Source organism: Mixophyes fleayi, chromosome 8, assembly GCF_038048845.1.
Source record: "Mixophyes fleayi isolate aMixFle1 chromosome 8, aMixFle1.hap1, whole genome shotgun sequence".
Taxonomy (NCBI): Eukaryota; Metazoa; Chordata; class Amphibia; order Anura; family Limnodynastidae; genus Mixophyes; species Mixophyes fleayi.
This window is the reverse complement of record NC_134409.1, coordinates 43,962,483-43,985,095: the sequence shown is the minus strand read 5'-3', so window position 1 is coordinate 43,985,095 and position 22,613 is coordinate 43,962,483. Positions and strand designations below refer to the sequence as shown.

At 36.2% G+C, this 22,613-nt stretch overlaps 1 protein-coding gene across 1 annotated transcript; it reads left to right on the top strand.

Moving 5' to 3' along the window:
• Positions 1-268: 268 nt before the first annotated feature.
• On the top strand, positions 269-9,803 carry FASLG (Fas ligand). The gene is made up of 4 exons (XM_075184048.1): positions 269-599; positions 7,454-7,499; positions 7,613-7,666; positions 8,165-9,803. The coding sequence occupies exons 1-4, from the start codon at positions 345-347 to the stop codon at positions 8,554-8,556; spliced, it is 747 nt and encodes a 248-aa protein (XP_075040149.1). The 5' UTR covers positions 269-344; the 3' UTR covers positions 8,557-9,803.
• Positions 9,804-22,613: the final 12,810 nt, after the last annotated feature.

Genomic DNA, 22,613 nt, shown 5'->3' with positions numbered 1-22,613 from the left:
TTTACCTGTTTTCAAAATTCTTCTAACAAAATCATAAAACCTATATTTTCTAAAATTTCAGATGTTGCATGAACTCCCAACGATGAGTTACTAATACAAGCAGCAAAAACCAATATGCAATGATGTAGCTCTTTAACTTGTATCAAAGGAAACAAGTGGTGAGGAGGTGGAACAAAGAGGAGGTGTGAGAAAGAAGGGAGGGGGGAGTAGATATATTAATACTATATATGTGTTGAAATGAGAAAAAAACCACAGTTCTACTTCCTCCAGCTAAGCACATAATACATGAAGGTTAAATAGCCACAAGTATTACATAGGCCACCTTTACATCGTGAGTGCCCAACATGCCGCATGACATGGGCTATAACCAGCATCCAGTATTTTGGGTTAACCAGCATGAAAGGCCTACAATTCTGACTCATTCAGCCATGCATCCACCTCTACCACCATTTCCAAATTTCAAGAGAAAACAGCGCAAAGATGGAACTTGTGTTTACCTTCTGATAATTTTTCTTCTGGTTCTCCTGGCACTGGCAGGAGTTGGATTGGGTACTTATAAAATCATAGAACTGCAGAAAGAGCTCAACCAAGTCAAAGAGGTATCGGACTTTGTGTTTCATTGTTATTACGTTATTTAAATTATGCATTTGTGTTGTCCTGAAATTTACAGGGTTTTTGGCATGGCTAAATTATGATGTTGCTGGGTACTAGGGTATCTACTAAGTCTAAAACATGTATATGCCCACCGTTTAAGTAAGCTACTATTTCATTTATAGCACTTTTATTACTAAAATGTAATCATAACATGTTATCAATTTAAATTAAGTTCAGAACTTGTGGGTTTAAATAGGACTCCTTAAGTAAAGATGAGCAGTTTAATAAAAAGTACACTGGAATTCTGCCCTTTTGTATGTTGTATGTATTTCTTCTTTATAGAGTGTCTTCTTCAGCATCTTTATGCAACTTTCAGAAGCTGGTATGCTGGGATTTGTTGTTCCCCAATAGCGGTTGAGCCATGGTTTGCACTGTAGGAAATGCAGTTCTGTAACAGTTGAAGTACCATAATTATCCATCACAAATAAAAATGTAAATATTTAAAATACAGTGATGGGCAAAATGTAATCTTCCTATAGATCGCAGTTGCAGTTTCACCACAGTGTTTTGTTATTTGTCTTTAAAAAGGTATTTTAATTTTTAAATACTTTTTTATGGAATGTGTTTCCTATTTGAAACTATTTAGGATATGATGTTCATTGTTTCCTTATTTTGCTACATGTTTGCAAATTTAAATTTAGATCAACTGCTAAAGTTAATTGTCTATTTGTCTGCCTCATAACTACATTGTAGGTTTACTATGCATTATGCAATGTTATATTTTTAAATTTTATATCATTAATACATTAATCTGTGTTTCTTACTCTAAAATGGTTGAGGGTTAGAGTAATGTTACTTTTCATGTACATTTTTTTTACATTAGACAGTGGCTTTTTTGTGAACTGCCAAAATGGTATATACAAAGCAAAAACTGATTTATTACTGCTGTGAAGACATGGCCCTATTTTTACACTGCAAAATTTATTGGCGTGCGCAAGTTGCAACAGACGTTGGCACAGTATGATAGGTGGATCTGGTATAATAAGGGTGGATTGGAGTGTTCCATAAAGAGTGCAGGAAAGTTGCATTACTGCACTTGTTTATGTGTACAAATGAAATAAGGTTTCATTTTGTGGAATCAGCTATAAATAACAACTTGAAATTAGCGAACTTGCACATATTTGGATGCATTCCTTTTGAGCTTCTAGACATACAAAACTGATAGAATTACAAAACCAGAGAAAGACACCACACCGGGCATTCCATAATACTTCTCATCAGATATATATCTTACTGTAATTTAAATGAAAATATTGTATATCTGTTGGAAGGGTACTCCCAATCATTGACAATTATCTGATACAAAAAAATCCAACAGAAAGGACAAGAAATGATTATATGGGGCACTCAAATGGAATAGAAAATAGGAGAGATAGCTGATCTGGAAAAATATCTGTTAAATACAACTTTATTGAATAATAATTCTAAAAATGTCTACTAGCGAAATATTAAAAACTGTATGTGGAAGAAATCTATAGAAAACAAATGTAACTGATAAAATGGACAATGGAATTTGTCCAACCGCGATACTACACGAGAGTAGGTATTGGGCACAATCAGTTTCAAACATATATGTGTGCCAGAGGAATAGGTAAATAATGTGTAAAATAAACACCCTTCGGGTTGATAATCACCATCAAATTATACCACTGAGTCCCCTAATGGCAAAGGACTAGGAGATAAACTAAATACTACTCTCCCTGTCAACTCACATTCCAGCGCTGCATCAGACATACAAAACTGTCACATTTTTACATAACCATTGATGTGGCAGGAATTATACCAAAATCAATGCTTTCAGTAGAACGCCTTTTGTTCTGCCTATGCATACATTATAGAGAACACACATCCATATGTTCATATAAAAATGTAAATACTGTAGCAACTCAAAATATAAAAAATGTTACATTTAAAATAACGGCAGGGGCAGGCTATGCTCAGGGGCAGGGGGGCATCTTCCCTCTGGGCCAGTCCCATAGTGGGCTAATTTGGGCTGGGTCACTGGGCCATCTGCATTTTTGCCCTTTAAAATGTTCCTAATAGGCTTCTAAATTGAGTCTTGCTCCCCTGGCTAAAATTTGCCAGCCCTCCCCTGAATAATGGTAGTCAGGATACAGAATATTAGAGTACATCTGCAAATCCATTTTCCATCCATATTTTTTAAATGATCCCTGGAGACTTTCAATATACATATGCAGATTTCACTATTTCCACAAAGCTGAGCAACTGAAGTAGTTATCGATAGTAAGGTTGAAACTGGTACATCAAATTTCCTAAATTCTAATTGTGTTGATCCAGAGGATGGCAAAACAAAGTCCCAATGTAACAGTTGCCAGTTTAGTCTCATGGGGGAAAAATCCTTTGTAACATTTAAATTACAATAGAAACTCTAGAAATTATAGCCACTGAGACCATTTCTTGTAAGACATCTAACCCATTTTTAAATTATATATTCTAACCTCATCCTCATTTGACATTCCCCCTTCTTAACCACCATTACAGCTAATTACCATTTGCAATTTACTGGCCCCTTCCTCTGTGTGGCCATTGGTATATTAATTAGGTCATCTCTAAGGCATTATTTTAATTATTTTTTTATAAATTTACACTTTCTTTATCTTTTTTAATGAGGTTGCTCATTTATAAACCATATTGAGTTCCCTTTTATCCTTCTTACAGTGTGATGCCCAAAACTGCACCTAACAGTACTCCATATTCAAGTTATAGTCTAACTGGAGACTTATGCAATGGTAATACTATGTCTGCACCAATTGCATTTATCCCCTAAATATATTAGCCTTTGCAGTCACTGCCTGGTATTGTGTGCTGCCACTCAGCTTACTGTCAACTAGTATTCCTAAGATGTTTTTCATCTCCGTTTTCCCAATTACATTACTTTACATGTGTGAGTGGCAAGTGTATTACTAATTGCATAACCCTTCATTTATGTACATTAAAATTCATCTGGCATTTCACAGCCCAGGCTCCCATTGCATTAAAATCTTTCTGTAGCAAGTTACTGTCATGCTTTGTCTTAACAACCTTCCATAGCTTAGTGCCATCAGCAAATATAGACATCTTTCTTTCTAGGTCCGCTTCAAGGTCATTAATAAAAGAATTGAATGGTACAGAGTGCAATGTTTACCTGCACTGTCAATCACTAACACATATAGCCCAATCTATATATGTTCCATTTATAAATACCCTTTGTCTTCTATCTTTAAACTAGTTCTCTATCTATGTACATGCTTTCTCACCCTAGACATAGCACTCTATTATTATGTACCAGACCGTTATATGGAACATTATCGAGCACATTCACAAAACCCATATATATCCCATCAATCAAACTATCAAGATCCAGTTTGAAAATGATCTTTAATTACTTTAAATCAAAAAATAATCACATATGTTAGGTATGAGTATCATTTTCTGGTTTTGATTTTCTTTTTTTCACAGTTTAAGATTGTCACTATATCTGTAATCCTACAGTATTGTGGTACTGATCTGATTTTGAGGGAGTTCATAAAATAGGGCTATATCAATTTCTGAACTTTGCTTTGCTTTTTTCCCAGTCTACCAGCTTTGAACTAATTAAATGTTGCCCTTTTAAATATCATAGTTTTTGTCTTAGCTCCCTAATGCTTTTGGAAATCAAGTCACATTTATGTGCTGAGATAACTTTCTCCTAAATTCTCCATCCCTTGTACATCAGTATAATATCTGATCAATGACATAGTACCAAGTCCAGCAAAGCTCCCCATCTAGTTGGTTCTCCTACCGGTGTGTTGTATTTTAGAATATATACAAATTGACCTCCTTTGCCAGAATCACTAGCTTTATTATCCCAATTTATATTAGGATTAATAAAACCACCTATGAGAATGACCATAATTTTTATTTGTTGCACTTTCAATATGTAATAATAATTATCAGTAGAATCTTTAATGCTAGGTAGCTTATAACAGACCCAAATCAGTACTTTACAGGTGAATTTTTCTCCATGTAAATCTGCTTATACGTACAATACACTATCATAATCGTCATAGTTATTCTCTTTCTGTGCAGTTTTAACAAGTTTTTACATATACACAAATCCCTCCCACTTTCGCATCTTCTCTATCCTTCATAAACATACTTCATCCTCCTGAACTCACTGTTCATGACTTTCATACAGCTAAGTTTCAGTTATATCCTTTATATAATAATTCTCTTCAAACACAATAGGCCGAATTCATTAAGGAAAGTAAGGCATTAAAATGAGTAAGTTTTCTCCTGGACAAAACCATGTTACAATGCAAGGGTTCCAAATTAGCTTATTATTTGCAAATAAGATAAATACTGGCTGTTTTATCATGTAGCACACAAATACTTGATAACTTTATTTGTACAGTGAAATTTAAAGTTGATCTAGAACATGCCCTACCCCAACTATAAATCAGCCCTCACATTTTAAATTTGCCTCTTCCCTTTAATGCAACATGGGTATGCCAAAATGCAAAGTTACTCTTTTTTTTTGTTTTACCTTCCTTAATGAATCGGGCCAAATTAGTTCTAGTTCACATATTTTTATTGGAAAACTCCTAATATTTGTCAATATACATTTTTATATTTTTACTACCACTTTTAATTTTCTGTGCATTTTTATTACCTCTTCGAACTAACCCATCCCACATTGTATGGCCCATTTCTCTTGATTAAACTCTTTTCACTGTCTACATTATCCTGAGCATTGCTTCTTCCTTCAGCTTCCCACCACCTGCTCTCCCAGTGCCTAGTTTAACAACTAAACATCTTGGGCCTGATTCATAAAGGATCTTAACTGAAGAAACTTCTTATTTCAGTCTCCTGGACAAAACCATCTTATAATGCAAGGGGTGCAAATTAGCATTCTGTTTTGCACATAAGTTAATTACTGACTGTTTTTTCATGTAGCACACAAATACTTGATAGCTTATTTGTACACTGAAATTTAAAGTTGATATTTGTGTGCTACATGAAAAAACAGTCAGTATTTAACTTATGTGCAAAACAGAATGCTAATTTGCACCCCTTGCATTGTAACATGGTTTTGTTCAGGAAACTGAAATAAGAAGTTTCTTCAGTTAAGATCCTTAATGAATCAGACCCCTTCTCTTCTTAGAGAGCTGCACCCTCCTCACTGAGGTACAGCCTGAGTGGAAGATTTAAACACTGACCTGGAGATATTAACTGTGCAGAAGTGCATTAAACAGCAGATTCTGAACGCAATTCTTTAGGGTAGAGTTGTTATTAATTTCAGCTTTTAACTACTTCTCTTCTATGTTGCTCAATTTGGGGCAAAATTGGCATAACTGTAAATTAAATATTAAATGCACACCTGTAGACATTTGAATTAACTTTGCCTTTATAAATTACACATGCCTTTGTAAGGAGGAAATCTGCATAACTATAGGTGACAAATTTGGTTAAAAAAATAAATAAATAAACAATTATTTCCAATCTATATTAGTGACACATCTGATAAAAAAAAAAATATTCATTAATTCTTTCCAAACTCTTTATTTGTGGGTGGGTGTGAATTTATGCAGGGTTATAAGAATGGAAAGGTCTTTTACACACACACACACACACACACACACACACACACACACACACACACACACACACACACACACACACATAGTATAACAGTTTTTTTTAATATGATGTGGCGCCAGATCATTTCCTGTATCACTATACAGGTGTTGTAACTCCAAATGAAGCACAAAAAGAGCAAGCCCTGCAGAAAACCACGTACATTACCAGTGCAGCATTACATTCACATCTGAGTTTCACTATGCCTTGCAGTATCACTATTCAATTAGTGTTTTTTTTTTTTTATATCTTTTAGTAAATGTCACTACTGTATCTGTATACTTGTTCACCTGTAGAGTTGCCTTTGAAAGCATGCCAAGCTCTTTAAAATCAGCGCTATTTTTATCTTTTGCCAATGGAACATTAAATGATTTATTATGAATGGGATTGTGAAAGGAGATCTCTGCTACATGTGACATGTTTACCAGTCCTATTATCAGAAGTGTATAGGGGACGTGCTCTACAATGCTCAGAATGGAGTTTTCATATAGGGTGGCAGCCTCATTTAGTCATTGTTTAAGCTCTGCTAATTTAGTGTAGATATTGTTATAACTGCTGATAGATTGTGTAAAATATAACTGATGAGTAATAGCAACATCACTTTAATATTAAAAATAATATTAGAAATGTGTATTATTATTATTATTATTATTATTATTATTATTAGCATCTTTTTATTTGTAAAGCACTGACACATTACACAGTGCTGTACATTGAGGGGATCATGCATGCCTCCCAAATGTCCCGATATCAGCGGGACAACCTGATTTTAGGGCTCTGTCCCGCTGTCCCATGGGTGGAAATGTTGGGGGAAGGGAGGAATGTAATGAGAAGCCTAGCGCTTTACAGCACTAGACAGCCCTCTAGGGGGATGTGGCCACCCAGAGGTGCCGTGACCACACCCCCTTTGTACTGTGACCATGTCAATGACCCAATGTTGGGGACAGACATGCTGGGAGGTATGGATCATTACATAACACAAATTACATACAATACATGGCACAGAAGGTAACAGAATAAAAATTGGTGGGGAAAGTGCGGGTGGTTATTGTTAGCAGTCAAATTAAAGGAATAAAATGTTCTAGATTATATATAATATCCTTATATTTATATTAGTCAAGTAGTGAACAGACATACAATAATCAAAAGGCACAATTAACTTATACATACATCTCTTTTTCAGTATTCCAGTGATGGTGAACTCTCTCCTTCTACTGAAAAGTTAATAGGTAAGTTACAGTAAATATAAAATATTTTTAAATATATAAAAACACCAGGTAACATTGATATTCTAAAATATATGAGAATTAATGTTGGTTAATTTGTGCTGTTTCCTGTACAGGGCTGAATAAATACCCAGAGAAAAAAGTAGGCAGACAGGCTGCACATGTAACAGGTAAACTTATATATTTGTTCTTTATATGTTTTTTTAAAAAAAGCATCAAACCCCCCTTCAAAAGAGTATATACTATAATCACACTGATCTCACAGTTGACTTATTACAAAATGCATTTTTCTTAAGTGTACATTAAGGGAAGGTCTGTTATCTATGATCATCTGAACATTACTACATTACTATAGTTATTTCAAGATGCTGCGGTACAAATATCACATTTTAAGATGGTACATCAATTATTAAACATTTTAATTTATTTAGTTAAAAACTTTCAGTCTCCCTTTTACCAGATACAAATCAGTTATAGGAATAATTAGGTATGAGTCTTCTTTGCTAAAACCAAAACTGATTCTATCTGTGTTTCTATAGTTACTGAGATTTTCACACATATACTTACTAATTGCAAAAGCAAGCATCTTCAAATATTCATTATTGAAGACCATGTAGCCTTTTAATAATCTATGTGTGTAAAATAAACTCCATATTTTATTTTTTCAGCAAAAGAAAGTAAAAATATGCCCTTGGTTTGGGAGGACAAAACGGGACGTGCGTTTACTGCTGGCATTGAGTACAAAAACAGAGGTCTAGTGGTGAATGAAACAGGCCTCCACTTTGTGTATTCTTCTATCTACTTCCGTGGCACTGATTGTCCTAATCAAGATTTGACGCATATTGTCTACAAGAAGCCTTTACGGTATCCAGCTGAGATGAGACTCATGGAAAATAAAGAATATCAGACTTGTAACCCCCGTGTTATTTGGGGAAGGCACAGTTACCTAGGAGCAGTATTTAATCTAACTAGCTACGATATATTATATGTTAATGTTTCCAATGTCCGTTTGATCAGCCTTGATGAAACAAAAACATTTTTTGGCCTTTATAAACTATGAGACTGATGGAAATTATATCACAGAATTTGCATTAGATTGTGATTGTAAAGTTATTTTATGAAGGTAACCTTCGCCTAACTAATTCCCTGTATAGGGGAAATTAATTTTTATCTCATGGTATTGCTGGATATTATTGTAGGATTTTCTCAATCTACACATTGGTTGGTAGTAGTACAATAATATCCTTATGGTTGTTATATCATGGAGTTATGTAATGGTTTCCGTGTTTTAATGGACAGGAGTACAATTTCCCTTTCTGGAATTAAGAAAATGTGAAACTACATCAATGAAAAAGTTCAGCTTTTTCTGGATCAACAGAAAGGAGGCTATGAGATGTGACTTGTTGAATGGATTTATTGAATGTTTTATATAGCTAATAACCATTTGAAAAGGAACCTTTGACAAAACATTGTACATTGGACTGACTTAAAAGGACAACTTTGTTGGCTGTGCTAGAGAAACAAAGAATACTCTTGAAAATTTCATATGTGGATCAACAATGCAGCTTTAAGAATGCTCACCTAAAGTAGGTGATTTGCTTAAAATACAAAGTTTTGCTCAAGTAGAAATGTAATGGGAGCTGACTGAGCAAAACAATAATGAATATCTGGATGATATATAAGCAGGACCTTAACCACAAGATGCATTCTGCAAAAATCACCATGAACTAATTTATATATTGATCTAGGTATAAACCAAAGAAGTAGTACCACCAGAAATCCAGCACTATAGGAGGAGCCAGGGCCAGTATTGTAATGATTTCCGTTGCATATATGTTCATCATGTGGACCAATACCACAGAAGTATAGGCATAATAATTCCACATGCCAATACTTTGCATAATATTCCTGATGCTGACAAAAGTCAATGTGGGGGCAATGAAGGAATCTTCAGTCAAAATATACACATGTATCTGCTCTGAAACTAACAAAAGATATGGACAGAAAACAGCAAATGGAAATGTCAGTTAAGGATATATGGAATGTGTATTTCTAATGAAATTGGTAGGACCTTTTAGAAATTTTTAAGAGAAAACTGACTTTAAATGATCTGCTCTTTACTAGACCTTGTAGTTCTTACACTGACGGAATGGTGGGTGAAAGTTAAATGAAAGTTTACAGTTTAAATTTAAAAATGTTATGTCAATGTGTTTAGTGTAAGCCTCACATCTGTGATCTCGACTTAATTTATTTAGAAACAAGTGTATAGCTTTTTTACATGAATAAACTAATAAGCTACAAATATAAGCAACGCTATCGTTTAATTATATTTATTTTACATAGCATTAAAAATCTGTTGATAATCAAAATAATAATAACAAAGCATTATTTCAGCTGTGCCTAATAATATTTAAGAAGATATATATATATATATATATATAAAAAAAATATATATATATATATATATATATATATATAAAGAACAACGAATACATTATGTAAGCTTGTGTACATTATAGCACACTGTAGCTGGGGCGGAGCTACCATTGATACAGCAGGTGCAGTGCAACGGGGCCCATGGAGATAATGGGGCCCACTGCATGGCAGATGCAGAGGGTCCCACAGATCGCTAGTTCTGCCTCTGTACTGTAGTACACTATATTTAGCACACTGTCTATATGCCTTGTATCCAGTTTTTAAACATTCAATTTTGTTTGCTTTTATGTAAGCATTTTATTTATTTTGGAATTCATTTTGCTAGTTCTTATTTTATTAGCTTTATAATCAAATCTAACTACAGACCTCATCAAAACTGCACATTTTGGGGATCTACTTCGGTAATATCAGGTGTATTAATCACTGCTTTAATTTGATATATTTGCCTGGGCTAATAGTATTCCATCACTGCTCATGGGATGTGCACTGTTGGTGAGGCTTAAGAAAAATATTTGATAATGTTAATGCTGTGATCATATCAGATGCGACCACAAGGCGCTATAACATCAGAGTGAAATGTCACCTGCTAAATTGTGTGACTATAATTGCGTTTTTGTAGTCCACCCTCTACACCAGATATCTGTTTTCTGGAGTGTTAAGTATGGTCAAAGCACTGTAATTGCATTTGTCTTTGAGCTAACTAATTAACCGTTCTTGACAATTCTTAGCTTAGCGTGTGTTATATAGTCCAATGCATCACAAATTCTCCATGCAGTATTTTAATGCATTGGACTTGAATGTATGCTATGCTGTGAATGGATTAGAGCAGCTGTCATGTGGACAGGTAAGACAGTTACATTCTATAAGTATCCTTTAGGCACATTTCCATGGGTAACGCCACTGACCAGCACTTGGATTTAAAGAGGCCATGAAGAAAAGGTTTCATATTTCGCTTGGAATTAAACAATCACTCAATTGCACTAAGGGGGGCCTGATTCATTAAGGAAAGTAAGCTAAATAAAAGGAGTACGTTTTCTCCTGGACAAACCATGTTACAACCATGTTACAATGCAAGGGGTGCAAATTAGTTTATTATTTTGCACATAAGTTAAACACTGGCTATTTTTTCATGTAACACACAAATACTTGATAACGTTACTTTTGGGCTGAAATTTAAAGTTGATCTAGGGCATGCCCTACTCCAACTATAAATTTGTCCCCACATTTTAAATTTAGGTCCCCCTCCAATGCAACATGGTTTTGTCATGGTGCAAAGTTATTCCTTTTTTGTGCATTACTTTCCGTAATGAATCAAACCCATGATGTCTTTTACTCATAGATTATTCAGAATGCAAAAAAGACCACTCGCCTGTGTTATGTTGTGGATTACAACCTAATAAATGGAAATATGAAACCTGACTAAACAAATATTTATGTTATATGAATACAATTCAATGATATACAAAGAGGTCATACCCATCCAGATGAATACATAAAACACTTTAAAAGCACAAACATATGTGTGATAACACATGCACTAACACATAAGCCTCTAAAACACATTAATACACATTTTTTTGTTAAAACTTAATGAAAGGCTAATTGTATAAATAATCTGTATTTTACATTTTATAGTTTAATGCAATCAGTATTTTTCATGTGTTAAATTAGAATATGCTGCTGATGTCCGATTAACCCTGCTTTCATTTCCTAATTTAATTGACATTTTAACTAAAGTATAAATAATTTGTTAGATGTATCTTTGGTTGCGTATTTATGTTTTAGTGTTAAAGTGGTGCCTCTCAGGAGTGAGCATCTAGCACATTATACAGATGAGGTCCTGTCTGAACTGTAGTTTCAGATCTATACCTAATTTGACAGGTTCAGCTAGATTTCATCTAAAGTGCATGATTTTCAGAGGAAGATGGCTTTCTCAGGGGAGATGAAGTTTGTGACTGGTTCATTGGAGGAGATGGGGGATTGAGGGAGTACCTTGATAAGTATGGAGTAGACTAACTGAAGTGCCTATTTTCCAGAAAAATTACATCTTTAGATTTTGTTTTATCATCTAGATTATTGAAATGAGTTAAATTCCTTGTTGTATGGAAAGGAGCACAGCCATTTTCACTCTGCAGAAGGTCTTATTTTTTTATTTTAGGTGTATATTAGATTGGATCTTGTCCTATACTTCTAATGGGATACATATTGCACCATTCCCTTACAGATAATCAAACTGTTTTAGCAATGTTTGAAATTTGATCGATCCGGGCCAGTTCTACGCCCTGAAATTTGTTAACGGTTCATTTGAGACTTGGGGCCAGTTTTTTTGCAGTTTGACCAGTCTTCTGGAACTGAATTTAAAATGGTAAGTGGACGTTGAATGCATTTGTTGAATGCTCTATATCTACGGTGGATGAGTTAGTTGAACGCACTTATCAAATGTTAAACACGATCATAATGAACATTGAACAAGCTTGAATCTTTCCAAAGTGCTAAAGTTCAAGAATTTTCCATGATTTTCAAACTTCCATGTAGCTTAAAAGAACTAGTTTAAGAATCAATTTTTAAAACAGCTTCAGCATCTCTACTTCATGTTGCGCTTCAGCAAAGCGCATATCGATGCATACATTGCACAGTGTAAATAAGAGCTTTAAACACTCTCATGATTAATTTAAGCCAAAAAAAGGCTAAACCACGCAGGTGAAAAATAAAGTTCTTAAGTGGTAGGAGGTTGGCGTTTAGATATGTTTGGGATAAACACAGGTCTGTCCTGACACTAAACTATTACTTGGTAAAATGGGTAGACTAGATACCAATTGTTTTTGTTATGCATTTACGGAAAAGTCTGGAACGTTAGAGTACTGCACTTTGCCTAACTCTGTATGTCTTTCTTTACCTATTTAGACATTTTAAGCTCTTCGTACATCTTTTAAGAATGTTAAAGCCTTTCAAACACTACAACATCTCATTTGATGATAAATAAGTACGTGCAAATCAGTAAAAAAAATATCTTCTAATATTGATTAAAAAATATTGAATGGATAGCTGTTGTAAATGTCAAAATATTGTTCATTCATTACATGGACAATCAGTCACATATAAAAAAAATATATATTTTTTATGTGTGGCGTGAGTGGAGTGTCTTAACTTTATGTCCTTGCATGATATGAACAGAGGATGTGGTCATTTGTGCTGTAACATACTTAAATAGTCTGACAACAAAAAGAGCATTTCCTTCCACAGAACAAATAAAGTTTCCATTCCTAGCTATAACATTTATTAAACTTCTCTTAACTAAAATGTATTTTTTATTGTTATGTTATTTGTGCTGTCTATAGCTCATATTTATTAATATTCTTTTCCTTGATTTGCAAGGTGCCACAGTGCTCTGCAGCATCGGAGAGTGGGGAAAAAAAGAACATAAAACAGGGACATACAAGGTAGACAAAATAAACACAGACATTAAAACAAAGGGTAGATAGGCCTTGCTCATGAAAGACAATCTAATTGGAAGATGGCACAGCTGAAGAACAGCGAGTGTGGCTCACATTGGATATTGGGAAGGTTGTGAGGGTGCACTAGTGTGGGTTGTATAGGAGGGGGTTTTGATAAAGAGATGGCCAGGTAACTTAAAGGCCTGTAACTTGATAAATTACCGGTAAGAATAAGGGATTCTCTCTGTAGCAGAAATAAAGTGGCTGAGATTAGTGTAACCATGAAATGTAAACCATGAAAAATCAAGACATTCAGTTCGACTGCCATAACTGAGCTGCCTAGCTTGGTCACGCGTGCACACATTTCCTCAAACTGGTCAGATGAAGCAGTAAGTTAATCCTTACAGCTCTGGGCCAGTATCTCTGAGGCAGCTGAGTAAGCTCAGCAACTCTGATGTTATTTTATTGATAAATTGTGGTGACAGGTGATTTCTTTAATCATTTTGATAAGCTGTGATAAAAAAAATTGTCCTTTTAGATGCATATTAATAAATAGACCCATTAGAAATCTTTACAAAACACAATGATGTAGACAATAATAAAGAATGACACAGTCCCTTTGCAGTAAAGACAGTGAAAATTATGAAGCTCTCTGCGAAGAGATGATAATGGGGGATGTAGTAAAAATAACTTTATGACTAATAGGATGAAGATAATGATGTGGGTAATAGTCCTAGTATGTATAATATTTAGTAAGAAGAAGATAATGATGAGGTAATAACTCCTTGGACAAAAATAATATAAAAAGATGAGGTAAGGAGTAGTCCCAGCAGTGCAGGTGTGATGGTTACCGGCTAGGTGGCAGTAGTTTGCACAAGGAAACAGGGATCTGCCAGACAGGGGCTCAGCAAGTGGCTATTTTTGGATGCCCAGTGAGGCTATTGTGTGTCTTGAAAGAGGCAGCAGTCCGATGTGACAGCTCAGAGAGGAGATGAGGAGACTGCTCAGTGAAGCCAAGAAAGCCAAGTGAGGGGCTTTGGTATGACTTGCAGCAGGCAGGTGATAGAATCTGCAGGTCCTGACAAGTTGGAGAGAGGTGGGTGATTTATTTACTCAGAGAAGTTTACACAGAACAGAAGATAATGAGAATCTTGTCCTACAGAAATGAGAAACACAGTGATTGTACATGTAAGAAGCCCAAGCTAACCAAGGACTTTTTGTCCCTGTGTGCAGCCACTAAAGAAAGTTCTAAGTTCTAAGCTTGATTGTTAGAAGTGCAACAGACTGCAGACACAGGATAACAGGAGGGTCAAACATGCCATGGGTCAAAAGCCAGACAGTCTACCATGATACTAGGGAGAAAGATGAGATGCAAAACAGAGGGACAAGCAGAGGTCAATACCAGGAAGTCAATCATGATCCATACATAGGAATACACAGAGGAACCAGCAGCAGTTAAGACAATAGATGAACTGGCCCAGTTTGCAGGGAAAGTCAGTCTTATAAAGGCCAGCCACAGGTGCAAGGGATCCAAGGGTAATGAGCTAAACTCATGTATGAATGAGAATAGACCAGGTGCAACAGCAGGCTGGATACATATAATGACAGAGTCCAGACATAATCTCTTGCAGGCAAAATCAGGGGAAGGCGAAGCAGCATTTTGTGAGAAGACGCAGGATTGCAGTCAGAGGCAGATTGTGACATGTAGCTCTCTCTGTAAGACATTCAGCTCTTTCTAAAAGGATTTATTTGCAGCCCTTCTCATTGCCTTTAGTCTTTCTGTAATGGCATTGGCCTCTCTATCCTTGCCTCTCCACTGTACTCCCTCTCTCAGCAACTCTTGCTCTTCTTAGCAGACTCGGTGGACTTGCTTTCCTCTATTGCCTGACTATGGTTAGTGAGACAGTGGTCCCAGCAATGGCTGCATCTGTCCACTAAATTAACATTGCTGTAGTATTTTCTATTAGGTTATGTTCATACCCCTATGCAGCTCAAACACACCATACTCACCTACTCGTTTTTCAAGGCTCGGCACGTTTCGTTAGTAAATGTCTAAATTGCTTATAATTTTCACATCCAAGTTTTGCTGTCTATGTCCTCTAGCAGAATTCTATGGCTATGTGTCTTTTTTGGAGTAGATTCCTCTAACACTCTTCATTCTTGCTTTCTACTCTCTTCTGCAATCATACATATAGGTGGGTCCTAAACTCTTTATGTTGTGACTCAGACAAAGACATGCAAAACTCTTTTATAGACAGTTGCCAATTTTACCCTTAAAGGAATATTTCTAAATCTTGATAAACGTGGTTTAATTCCTTAACCACATACAGGGCCGTCTTAACAGCAGTATAGGCCCCCGGGCAAAGCAGTGCGCTGGGGTCCTACCTACACAACCACTCACAGGAATAAAAATGTAAATTATTGTTAAAATTAAGCTTAGATTTATTGGTACCGCCAGCAAAATCAGTGTTTGAACATTAAAAAACATGAGCCTTGAAGTTGAAAAACAAAAATTTCAACATAAAAATGGTACTCAGTTGGTAAATCATACAGACGGAGATGGCACAGTGCGAAATTGCTATGAATTATTTATTATTAATCAAGTGTTCAACACAAACATTTGCGAAATTTGTTTGCAGAGAATAGCTTTATAATTGGCTTGAAGTCAATGATCTTCAGGATGTCATTTCCATACTCATGAGTAGATCCAGTTCAAACACTGCTCCCCCATTCTGCTGCAAAGCTGATTTTCTCTCAGTTTCTGGCTTGAAAATGAACGTTCTCCTGAACAGTTGGTCACCATCATGCACATGAACATACTGGGCCTGAGTCATTAAGGAAAGTAAAGCAAAAAAATTGAGTAACTTTGCACCTTGTCAAAACCATGTTGCATTGGAGGGGGAGGTAAATTTAAAATGTGAGGATTTATTTATAGTTGGGGTAGGGCATGTCCTAGATCAACTTTAAATTTCAGTGTACAAATAAGCTATCAAGTATGTGTGCTACATGAAAACAGTCGATATTTATCTTATGTGCAAAATAATAAGCTAATATACACCCCTTGCATTGTAACATGGTTTTGTCCAGGAGAAAACGTACTAATTTTTTGCTTTACTTTCCTTAATGACTCAGGTCCTCTGAGTGCAATTTCCAGAATAATATATTGAAAAGTTGGCAAGTCTATGGGGCCACTATGCTCGTGGGCCCTTTAGCTCGTGGGCCCCCCGGGCAACTGCCCAGCATGTCCTTGCATTAAGACAGCCCTGACTACATGAAAAAACAGACAGTATTTTCCTTATGTGACAAATTAATAAACTAAGTTGCACCTCTTGCATTGCAACATGGTTTTGTCCAGAAAACTTGAGTAAGAAAACTTACTAATTTTTTTGCTTAACTTTCCTTAATTAATGTGGATAGAACTTTGAAGGAAAGTTCTTAAATATGTCGAGACTTCTGGCTAAAAATTTTGACATAGCTTTGTTGTCATTGCATGGTAAAATGTTTGTCAGAGGTAATTTAAAATTCTTAAATGTTTCCGATATCAATTGTCCTCTGGGTTGTCATCTGGAGGAAAAGATGCAACATTTTATAGTTGATTACTGGGGAAGCAGAACATTATGGAAGGAAATAGCAGATAGACTTAGGTTCAGGAGCTTGCAGTCTCTGTTGTACTCGGATATAGTATATGGAGTTCTATCGACTATAAATGATATAGACAGAGAATTGATGTATCTGATTATAACCTTTGTAAAATATTACCACTGGCATACAAGAACAAGAGTATCAATCAGCCATTTGCCTTTCCTATGTTTGAAGGTTGTAAATCTCATTTTGTTAGAACTGAGCTGGCTTAAGTCTTTAGAAGTCAAGAAAAAAAGAAATATGTAAAACTATGGGAATGTATTTATCTGAATGAATAAATTTGATGGTAATCACCCATTTTTTTCAGCTATGGACTCTTAAGCTCTAATATTGCTATTGACACATAGGGAGGTAACCAATATGTAAATATGTTGATATTTGTTGTATTGTATCTATGAGCGCATTATGATTGCTCCATTGTATTTCAGTTGTTTTTTAATTAATAAAAATCACCTTAATTGTAGAAGGATCAAATTCCATTCACATTACAATTTCCCTACCGCCACTTCTAAATTTCCACTTTTACCACTGATCTTATCATTATTCATTAAATTGCTACAATGACTATTAGGAAAAACACAAAGGGCCTGATTCATTAAGGAAAGTAAGGACAAAAAAAATTGAGTAACTTTGCACCTTGGCAAAACTATGTTGTATTGGAGGGGAATGTAAATTTAAAACGTGAAGGCAGATTTATAGTTGAGGTAGGGCATGTCCTAGATCAACTTTAAATTTCAGTATACAAATAAGCTATCAAGTTTTTGTGTGCTACATGAAAAAACAGGCAATATTTAACTTATGTGCAAAATAAAAAAGCAATTTGCCCCTCTTGCATTGTAACATGGTTTTGTGCAGGAGAAAACATACTATTTTTTTTTGCCTTATCTTTTTTTAATGAATCAGGCCCTAAAAGAAGATTGTGACTGCATGGAGCAGCCATTTTGCTTGCCTATTTGCCTTAATTGAGCAGCTTCTTAATTTTAACACATTTTAAACAAAATAGTAATTGAAATTTTACACAAAGCACTGTTTTGCTTGCAATATGCTTTTTTTTTTATAGAAGCTTCGAAATATTTCCCTATTGAATCAATATTTTCATGGTTCAGAACTTCAGCAAAACAATTACTTGATTTATATTTACTTAAGACTTTTAAAAAAATATATCCATCTGTGTATATTACAAACACTGACGAGAGCTATACATTACGCTTATTAAGTTAATAAGTGAGGTTTGATGGGGAGATTTCTTTTAATATTTTATTGAAAGTTTAGTGGTCTTGCGCTACATTTTAACTGAAGGTGTTAAAATGCATATTGTGCTTCCTGGAAGCATTTGTGGTCACTCAAAGCTTTGCTGAGAAATAAGCATCATCATACCCCTATAATGACTTCAGAAAAGAGGTGGATTTTTGAGGTTGAATTACGTTAGAGCTTCTTTCAATTTTAAGTGATGTTTTATAGAAAAGCTGAGTCAACTCAATTCCTTGACTAATTAGATGGGGGGCATAGTGTGACACTTGTCATTTTGCAATATCAAGAACCACAGATAGCAGAAGTGTTCTTATTAATGAATAGGACACCGAATGATCAGAGTTGCAGTGTTCAACAAAGACGTCATGGAAGAATAGGAGGCGTCTACATCCAAGTGGTGCTGCAGCAGATGTGCTGCTTCCTAAAACAGTTGTACTTCTTCTCTGAAGATGACTGAAACCAGTCATTCACCTTTGTAAATTGTGTATAGTGGAATTCCAATCAGAAAGGGCATACTTGCTACTAGTTGTAAAAGGCCAAATTTGAGACCAGACACAAGGGGTATTAACACCTAGATACATTGGGCCTGATTCATTAAGGAAAGTAAAGCAAAAAAATGGGTACGTTTGAACCTTGCCAAAACCATTTTGTATTGGAGGGGGAAGTAAATTTAAAATGTGAAGACAGATTTATAATTGGGGTAAAGCATGTCTACATGTTGGCATGTAGACATGCAAACAAGTAGCATGTTTTCTTTTTAAATATCTATTATATATATTTCTAGGGCAGGCCACAAACAAATAACAGAAGCACTTTCCAATTTGGCCATACACATGAGTAGCCACATCAGTTGACATCTGACTATTTTTTGTTTGGGCTGCATGATAACTGGAGCCGTTGGTGTGGACAGATGATAACCTTACACACAGGCCGATAGTGGTCATTCACCAACTGCAGATATCGAACACATCCAATTATGATCTGGTTGATTTTGATCAGATTCTTTAGTATCACATTTATTTTTGGGGCCACACATGATGCAGTATTAACCAAACTAGATGATATTCCAGCATGTGTCTTACTTCATGAGAAAATGACTTGAACAATTTTTTAGCATGCTAAAATTATATATTCTGTTTAATGCCTAAATAATGTTTATTATCTATATTTTTTTTTAAAAAATTTCATCACCCTACTCAAACATGATTCAATCTGGAAATATTGTAGGTCTGTAGTTGCATGGGATTTGCATGTCTCTTGTGATTCAACCGGTCCATGTCTGGAATGTCTGAATCACACCTATTGTATTCCCTTCTTGAACTATTGTAGCTTGCTTCACAAAGGGAAATATTACCTGAGACTGTTCAGTACAGAAAGTGTATTACTGACTTGACTGGAGGGTGATGGGAGTCCTTGAGAAAATACCATAATGTAGCAATATTAAATATTACATTGTACACAGATGTATGTGCTAAAACTAGATTTGTATGGAAGTAAACATCAGTGAAACAATATGAAAATTTTGAGATACTGTAAATTTCAGTGATTTAATGGTGGCTAAAAATTTTACAAATGCGAACTGAGAAACGTTTCCAATAAGTTAAACAAATATAATTGTTTAAGCTCAATACAAAAACTGTGTCGTAACAAGGTAAATACTGTTTTGGAAGTACTTGTGCAATTATGGTAGTTTGTACAGGTAAGTGCATGCACTAATGTGTCAACATGGTTATGACTGCAGAGTTGAAAAAATATGATGGAAGGAGCTGAGCGGACCAGGGCATTCCTTGCCACGTGTGAGTACATGCGCATCTTCTAGCATGCAAAAAATAAATTTTGTGGCACAAAAAGATGCTTAAATCAGTTTTAGGGGGTGTTAGGAACCCCTCCAACCAGTACAACTACACCTGGAGTCTGCTCCGAAAGTCTGGTGTTCACTGTTGCCCCTAGTGGTGGGGACAGACTTGGCCGCAGACAAACGGAGGGTCGTGTGATGTGTACCGACTGTGGAGAACCCAGGAACAGAAAGTAATGGTAGACAGCGAATCCAGAGAACTAGCTGAGGTCAGGGGTCACTTGCTTGATAGAATAGGGTCACGAGCAAATCAGCAGTATCCAAGGTTCAAGCCAGAAGGTCAAGGGCACAGGCAGAAGGCAAATCCAAGGTACAGGCAGGGGTCATACATGGTAAACGAAAGTCCAAAGGTTTTCACACCAACAGCACAACAGCAGGCAGCAAACAGGAGTCTGGACGCTATAACCGGCAGCCTTAAGCCCTCCCTGCCTTAAATACAGAAATAGACCAATGAGAGCCTAGCTCTCTAATTGCGCACAGACTGTCCCCATAATTGTATTAATTAGCTCGCAGGCTTGCCGCACTGTTGCGCACGCGCCCGGCTGCCTCGTAGTGCCGGGACGCAGCGCTGAACTGCAAAGCGTCCGACCGTTGCTACGGCAACGGTCGGCTGGCCCCCGGAAGTGATGTCCCGGTCGTCATAGCAACAGCCGGGACGCCTGTGAGAGAGTCGCGGCGGCTGGGCACCACAGCTCGTAACAGGGGGTGGATATTGTACAAATGTGCTATATAAGATAAGAGACTGTCTTGATGTCCCCTTACAATTTAGTACATGAATTAGGTATGAATGAAGCTTGAATGATCTGAATTTTAGCACAAAAAATGTAACAATTGTAATTAATTGTAATTATTTATGTGGCTTGTCCAAAAGTGATTGTGTCAGGACATTATTACTTTTCACACTATTCACATTCCCTTCTGGCAGGGCCACCAAGAGGAATTTCAAGCAACTTCTTGGGGCTTCTTCCATAGCCATGGAGAGAAGCATTGCCACACCAGGAGGGTGGCTCCTCCTACTACACAGGCAGACCAGGGCCCCCAGGTATTTTGTCCATGTTTCAGTCCCCCTTCTGGGTCTCCAAACCTGCAAGTGGTTGCACAAGATTTTTACATGGAGGCACTTCCGAAAAAAAGAAGAACAATGATCACATGGGCGCATTTGCTCAAAACTAAACGCACTGCATATTTTGCAGGTAGCAAATGACTGTTAATAGTTGCAAGGGCTACTCTTCCACCCAATCATAAGATATAGGGGCCTATTTATTAATAATTTTTTGTCTGTAAATTCCCTGAAACTGTCTTTTTTGGGGAATGAGCGTTAAATATACAGTTACCATAGATATCTGCTGCTTTGCATTTTTTGTTCGAAATACATAGCAGTCCCTATAGATGTCTATGGGGACTAATATGTAACACAATTTAAGAATGTGTGAAAATACTTTTACACATGTGGTAATGTATGCCAGCTCAGGTTTGCGTACTTTATCAGTTTACCGTTATCAATAGAGATATTCACTGATCCTCGTGTTTTCATTTCGGTTTTGATTTTGGATCTGAATTAAGTTCGTGTTTTGGTTTTGGCAAAACCGCCCTCGCGTGGTTTAGTTTTGGATCTGTATTTTTTAGAAAAATAGCTAAAATATGCTAAAATCACATAATTTTGCTATTTTGTTGTTCCTACATTATTATTAACCTCAATAACCCTAATTTCCAATCATGTCCAGTCAATTTTGACCACCTCACAGGTCACAATATTATTTTCATCCACTTTCGGACGAAGACTGCAGTGACCTGGCTGGATGCTAAGCGACAGAGCAATGACACAAACACACGGCAGTTCATAGCACACAGCAGTGGCATAAAAGAAAAGTGGAGCAAGATGGAAGTGTCCTTGGGACCTCCCACCCACCCTTATGTAAGATTTTGAAAAGGACATGTACATTTTAACAAAGCAAACACTCCAGCGACAAGAAGTGCCACTTTTGTGGCTGAAGTGCTTGTTTTTTTGGACCCCCATAAAACAAGCTGCCAATAGCTTAGCTGCCTTAAGCCCAACAGTGCTGTCAATGAACTCTACATTTTTCAACCCTGTCTGCTCGTGCTGCATCTTTAATCTCCTTCTTCTCTCTGGATACCTCCCTCTCAACACCGAAGAACTGCCAAACTTATGTAGACACAGGAATGGAAATTACAACTGGATTGGCATTACATCTGCCTCAGACAGACTGTGACATGGAACATATGGACAGCATGGAATCTGTCATGTTGGAATACTCTGCATTGAACAGAGATTTAAACCAATATATAGATGCAGTTGAGGAGACCGTACTTAAATTAATACGTGACCCACCGGATGAAATCCCGGGTTTGAGAGAGCTTGTACACAAGAGATACACTGTGCTTCAGAACAATAATACAGAGGAGGCCCTGAGGCAGGATGAAAAATATGTCCAGTTTAAAGAACAGCTAAGAGACCTGAGAAAACAAGTTTGTGTGTCT